Raw genomic sequence first — 7,500 nt, 5'->3', positions numbered from 1 at the left:
GCCGGGTTGTGAGCCACTTCGATGCCCCAACCTCCTGTGCAATTTCAACTCTTCTGCACTGATCAGGTGTTAGATGTTCGATTATGTGCTGCAGCTGGTCTTTTTGTCTTGCTTCACGCTCCTTGCTTATCTGTGTCTTTATGTCCTTCTGTCTTTGGTGGTCGGTTTCACTCGTCTCAACCAGGGCGCAGATCTTCTGTGACAAGGATTCAGTGAGCCTGAGTGAATTTCTGTGTTCGTAGCTTGCCACGGCTACTGGTTTTATAATGCCAAGGCCTCCCTTCCTGGGTGGTAGTGCTAGAAGGTCCCTCTCTTCTGGTGTGGGGATATGGCCATTGGTTAGAGATGGGAGGAATGAATCCCTGATTACATCATCCAGTGGTTGTAGCAGCAACTCGATGTCTGGTACGGTCCTCATCACGAAGGTCCATTTGTGCTTTACACCATAGATAAATGCATTGTATGCTGCATGGGGTTCTGTTTTTACGTGGCTGGATAGTGTATGAATTTCTTCCAGCCATGTCTTTACCTTATCGCTCACATATTGGTCTTTGAATTCCTTAGTTCCAATCACAGCCCTTAGATGCCTCCGACCTTCCTTGGTCACTATCACGTTTGTGCCTCTAAATGCTTCCTGTGCATCTTGATAGTAAGCTGGTTTCACGATCAAGCTGAACTTTGCATTTGGGTAGTAACCTGTTTCAGGGCCATGAGATGTTACAAGGTCCCACCATTTCTTCACATGCTCAACCTTGCCAGCACCAGTGAGATCATCTGCATAGGCTACTTGTTTTACATTGGTAGCCTCGTATTTGATCTGTTGTTGCAGCACTGTCATTGCCAAGGCGTACATAGCCATGGCAACGGGATCCCCCTGGGTAGTTCCTTCTGTGGACTGGATTACACCAACATCGTGAGCAGCTGTCTTACACACAATGTAGAGGTCTGCTGGTTCTTTGTAGGTGTGTTCCACATATTGGGCAAATGCTGGATATTTAACCTTGATATTGTGCAGCATTGCCTCCCGGTTGATAGAATTAAATGCATTTGAGGCATCAACTAACAATACTGCCTGACAGTCCTCTTCCCCAAATATTTTCCTCATGGAGTGAACTGCTGCCTCACCACCTGCCTGCTGGCCTGCACACACTTGAAGGTTGCCAACTGCATGCTTCACATCATCTTTCACCATCTCCTTGATGCATTTTCCTATAATCCGTCTTAAGACTTCACCGACCCCGATGGGCCTGCATCCAGAATTCTTATCAAGGGGGATTAGTCTGCAAGCCGTCAGTGCTTCTATGTTACCGCACTGATTTGAAGCCAGCTTCCTTGCAAGTGAGGCAATGGTGTTACATAGGTCTGTTACTGCCTCCCCAAACTTGAAGTCACTGAGGATTACTCGCCAAGATTTTGCATCCAGGCCTGATGGTCCTGCCCCTCCCTGTGTTTGCATTGCCTTCTGCCACATCATATCTCCAGTGATCCTGTCATATATGATGGGATTGGGAGGAGTGTAGTTGCCGTCAAGCTTTGACTGGGCACTTGCTTGTCGTGCAATCGGGTGTTTTTATTTTAGTTGTTGAATTGTTTTATCAGTCAGGTCAAGTGCTCCGTTTGGTGATTCAGCTGACAGAGATCTTGTTGCCATCGAGACTTTCCCCCGTCTCATCTTGCTGCCAAAAATCCTTACCACATCGTTGGTATTCTGATTTCTTCTGCCTCGGTTGTTTATTCTCATCTGCAAGGCCCTTGCTTCGTCAAGTAGATTGTCGATTTCACCTCTTTTCCACGTTCCAACCCGCCTTTGGATGGCCTTATTATTTTCTGCAATGCTAGCTCTTGGGCTGGTCTTGTTGAGGAAGAGATGTGGTATCAGTGCAAGGACCTTAAAAGAGAATGAGGCAATGGGTGAGTTATTGTTGTAGTTGGCTACCAGGCGAGTGATTTCCTTGATCATGTCAGTTATAGCATTGCATTTGGAGGTTCAAAAAGGTTACTTGACAACCATCCAACTATTTCATAATATGTGGTGTTCACCCAGGTTACTGCATTTACTCGGGATTTGCCCATCCAGTATGTGGGATGACCTTCTCGCACAGACCTGTGAGGCTGTTCTGCTTCCACGTTGTTTGTGTCACTGCCGTTCTGAGGACGTATAATACCTGGATGATTCCCTCTTTCATGCACTCCTCTATGGTGGTCTGCATCCTACTACTATTACTACTACTACTACTACTACTACTATAACTACAACTACTACTACTATTACTACTACCTATTGCTTCTACTATCTATTACCACTACTACCTACTATGGCTACTACCTACTACTTCTTATACCTACTACTACTACTACTACTACTACTACTACTACGTATTAAAATCCATGTGCTCACTTTCCACTACTTCTGATAATTTTTATTTTGGGGAGGAAGCTCACCCTCCAAAAAAGTCGATTGGGGAAAATACATCCCCAAATATCGTGTTATGGATAAAAGTCCATAGTGTGACGTGTACTATGATCTGAAAACCATATCTACCCTGCTTTCTCTGTTTCTGAGAATATTTAATTTGGTAAGTAGACTTAACCCCATCCGAAAAAACAAATAATGGAAAAGTTCATAAACGGGAAGACCTTCAGAATAACTGGACGAACTCGCTTACAACGTTTGATTCAAATCCATCAAAATGCATGGTTGAGGCACAGGCTGGCAGACACAGGCAGATAGGCTCAGACAGACAGACAGAAAGACAGACATTCAGACAAACAGACTCAGACAGGCAGACAAACTCAGACAGGCTGACAGAGTTAGTCAAAGAAACTCAAACTCAGACACACTCAGAAGGACAGGCAAAGAGACCCAGACAGAGAAATAGACACTCAGACAGGCAGAGAGACACAGTAACAAGAAAAGAGAGAGACAATGGCAAGCAGAGAGAGAGACTGTGTCAAGCAGAGGAACAGACAGTAACAAGCAGAGGGACAAACAGTGACAAGCAGAGGGAAAGAAAGTGCCAAGCAGAGGGACTGACAGTGACAAGCAGAGGGAGAGACAGCGACATGGAGAGGGACAGTCAGTAACAAGCAGAGGGAAAGAAAGTGCCAAGCAGAGGGAAAGACAGCGACCAGCAGAGGAACAGAACAATGACAAGCAGAGGGACTGACGGTGACAAGCAGAGGGAAAGACATTGACAAGCAGAGGGACAGACAGTGACAAGCAGAGGGAAAGACAGTGACAAGCAGAGGGACAGAACAATGACAAGCAGAGGGACAGGACAATGACAAGGAGTGGAACAGACAGTGACAAGCAGAGGGAAAGACAGTGACAAGCAGAGGGACAGACAGTGACAAGCAGAGGGACAGACAGTCACAAGCAGAGGGACAGACAGTCACAAGCAGAGGGACAGACAGTCACAAGCAGAGGGACAGGACAATGACAAGGAGTGGGACAGAGAGTGACAAGCAGAGAGACAGACAGTGACAAGCAGAGAGACAGACAGTGACAAGCAGAGGGACAGACAGTGACAAGCAGAGGGACAGACTCACAAATAGAGACCAACACTCACACATGCAAACACACACAGGTAGACAAACACACACAGACAGACAAACACACACAGGCAGGCAACATACACAGACTGACAACACACACATAGAAATACAAATACACACAAACAAACATACAGACACACAGAGACATACAAACACACAGACATAGACAAAAACACACAGACAGGCACAAACACACACAAAGACACAGAGACACACACACAGACAGACACACACAGAAAGATAGACAGACACAAAGAGAGACACTCACACACGGACACAGAAGCACACACAGACACGGACACAGACGCACTCACAGACACGGACACTGACGCACACACAAACACGAACACCGACGCACACACGAGCACAGGCAGCGACGCACAAGCACGTATTGGCATAGACACCACACACACACACACACACACACACACACACACACACACACACACACACACACACACACACACACACACACACACACACACACACACACACACACACACACACACACACACACAGGCAGAATCTCGCACAACGGAAGGGGACGAGTTGCAGAATGTGATCCCATCCTGCTTCGTAGAAATATTACATAAGTTCAGAGTTAACACTTCACCTGATTTCTGGACACCGTGTGTTGGTATGAGAACTAGAACAAAGATTGGATATTAGAATGACAAGGACACAAAAACAAAGTTAAACCATCCAGAGTATTGCTAGCCTGCGAGGATCTTGGCGAGCTGGAAGGAAACTCCCACTGAAAAAGATAAATTAATTTCGGTATATTTTGCATAATATATCATTGCCACGAATCTTATAGTAACCGAATTCAGTACAGTAATAATATATTTATAACAAGACAGAAGCAGCAAGATTAACTACAACAAACGGGAATTTCTAGATTATTTTCATTTTAATTGTCTATACTACTTTTAACAGACCAGCCGAAGGGTGCAGGGTTACTTATGTAACTGCTAGGCAGTGAGCGTCTTTACCCACTGGACCACTAATTGTCAATTAGGTCTTGGTTACCACAAGACGTAGTAAATGGATTTATATGGAACAGGCAACTTTTATGACTTGAAACTAAGACTAGACTAATTAACTAAAGTTAGCCTCATACGTGGCTGAGTGTTAGGTGATCAAACCTATCACAAACAAATTTTGATATTTTCTAAATGCAAGAAAGTATAAATTTTTTAACCAAGTTTTCTTGGCATCTAATATACCGTGATATTACTGCAATGCTTTAATATGGTACTGATCAGTAACCGATAGTGATTATTCATTTTAAGCTTTAAATGATAACAAGCTACCTCAAAGAAGTATTTTCGGGAAAACGTGTGCCACAAAAATGTCTGAAAAGCGGTTTGTGCGTCATCACGGACACAGATTTTGCATAACATGCCAAAAAGATTTTCTAGTACTCTCATTGTCCCTACAGTATGAACTAATCGCGTCACTGAATCTGCATAAGGATCATCTGCTTCTAAACTCTAAATAGTGACCCATCACATTCACTGTTTCAGGGGATGTATAAAGTAATCATTTAATTGGATTTTAACCCAATTAGTTCTACTTTTTTAGTACTTCCTTACTTTAGAGTCCATATCATGCCCTTCCCTCCCGTACACTCGCCAGGCAACACCAGCAGTAACCAGTGCCCAGACGAGTGTCGCCCGCACCTAGACCCCGTGTGTGGCAGCGACGGCAAGACGTACGACAACATGTGCCAGCTTGGCTTAGCTACATGTCGCAACTCAACCATCACGTTTAAGCACGAAGGCCAATGTACAGGTGCGTGGTCAAAATTTTAAGTACATCTTTAGTGCAGCACCCAACTCCCATTCCTGATAGTTTTGGAGGCATCCCAGTATACTTAAACTTCATAATTTCTTACTGTCAAACTTTTTTTTGGTCATCTTTAATAATTACCTTCTTCTGATAATGTTTCCTATCCCTTCATTAACGCTGTGGAATAAGGAGTTACACCTTAGGGAGGTAGCCGTGTTAACAGTGATGACGCAGTGGCCCGATACCCAGGGTACTTGGTGCATTTACCGCCACAAGCACTGCGACTGAGCCTCATGGCGTCTACCTTCATTATTATCTTACCATTGTTATGCTGTCCAGAGCCAGATGTGGCTTGCAGAAAGTAGTGACTGCTGCTGAAACCAGAATCACATACTAAATGCTTCTCCTCCTTATCGTGTTCCACGGTGTTTTTCCTCTGACCAAAAAGATTAAACATTTGTAAGAGCAACTTCGATAAATCTGAAACTTTCCTGACCTGATTTCTTGTTAAAACCTCTCCAGTATCTCCATTTCTCCCTATTTATCTTTTTCCCGATTGATGGCTTTTCTTTTGATCTGATATATCTAAACGCTTTGCTCAAAAGTTTGTTATTAACACTAATCTGAAAACTTGCAATACTCTTCATCTATCTTTCCCATTTCATGAATTCCTATGTATCTATCCATTCCCAGACTCCTCAATCCCGTACGGGGTGGCCACAAAAAAATCGCCTCCACGTCGCCCTGTCCCCCGCCATTTCACTGCCCTGCTCCAACTCACACCCCCCTCTCTCATATACCTCTCCACCCCATCCCTCCATCTCATCCTCGGCCTCTCCCTCCCTCCCCCCCTCCACCTCACTCACATACACTCTCCTCGTCAGTCTCTCACCGTCAATCCTCTCCACATGGCCAAACCACCTTAGTGTGTTCCTCCTAACACTTCCTATCACATCCACATCCACACAACAACACTCCTTTATATCCTCATTTGTCAGCATGTCTCTCCATGTGACTCCACAGGCTCCTCGTAAATGACTGATTTCCACTGCTCTCACTCTTGACTTGTGTCCTTCCGACAACATCCAAGCTTCACTTTCATACGTTAGAGTTGGTATCACAATAATGTCATGTAGTAACTTTTTCACTTCCATGCTCACTTCCGTGTTCTTATCACTGCTTTCAAGGAACCAGCAACCTTTCTTCCCTGTTGTACACTTTAAAAGGAGTTCACCTTCCAAATTCCATACTTATATATCACACTACCCAAGTACTTAAACATACTCACATTTTCCATTTCCTCACCATCCAACCTCACTGTACATTCACTGACTTCACTTTTCTCGAAGACCATCACTTTACTCTTCTCTACATTCACCTTTAGATTCCGTTTCTTACACACTCTCCTAAACTCATCCATCAAGCCTTGCGGCTCCCCTTCGTCTTCACTCAACAACACAGCATCATCTACAGTCATTTCAACCCAACCTTCAAAGAAAAATATTCACTCAGTTCACCATCCACACGCACTGCAGCCTTAGCACCATCATACATACTCTTCACAGCATTCAACAACTTCCCATCTACTCCATATATGCTTATTACTTTCCACAATCCTTGTCTATCCACCCTGTCATATCCTTTCTCCAAATCCATGAAGGCCGCATACAACTTCTTTCCCTTCTCTAGAAACTTTTCCACTAATGATCTAAGAATGAATATCTGATCTACACAACCTCTTCCCTTCCTAAAGCCTCCCTGTTCTTCTCCAACGAATTCCTCTGTTCTTTCCCTACGTCTGTTAATAAGTATCCTACCATACACTTTTCCTATTACACTAAGAAGACAAATGCCCCTATGATTACCACACATTTCTTTTTCCCCTTTTCCTTTGTACAAGGGAAGAATTATACCTGACTTCCAATCATCCGGGACCTTACCTTCCTCTCAGGCCAATCTGCACATCTTCCACATCCATTCTACTACTATCTCTCCCCAATGCTTCAGCATTTCACCACACACTTCATCAATTCCTGGGGCTTTCCCGAATTTGACTTTTTTCATTGCTTCCACAATTTCTGTCCTACTGATTTCTTTCTGTCTTCTCACCTCCCTCCTTCTCCCAGCCATTCCGCAGCCACTTATACTCACATT

The 7,500-nt window shown here is 44.2% G+C and overlaps 1 protein-coding gene across 1 annotated transcript in view; it reads left to right on the top strand.

The window, feature by feature from the left end:
* Positions 1 to 7,500, top strand: part of LOC145403316 (ovomucoid-like) — a 634,133-nt gene that overhangs the window by 244,814 nt on the left and 381,819 nt on the right. The window contains exon 5 of the mRNA XM_080275112.1: positions 5,194 to 5,349. Within this exon, the coding sequence (XP_080131238.1) occupies positions 5,194 to 5,349 (156 nt within the window). The remainder of the gene's footprint in view (positions 1 to 5,193; positions 5,350 to 7,500) is intronic.

This window comes from Coenobita brevimanus, chromosome 60 (assembly GCF_032717465.1).
Source record: "Coenobita brevimanus isolate Jiangsu-jjx chromosome 60, ASM3271746v2, whole genome shotgun sequence".
NCBI classification, from domain to species: Eukaryota; Metazoa; Arthropoda; class Malacostraca; order Decapoda; family Coenobitidae; genus Coenobita; species Coenobita brevimanus.
This window is presented reverse-complemented; position numbering and strand designations above follow the sequence as displayed.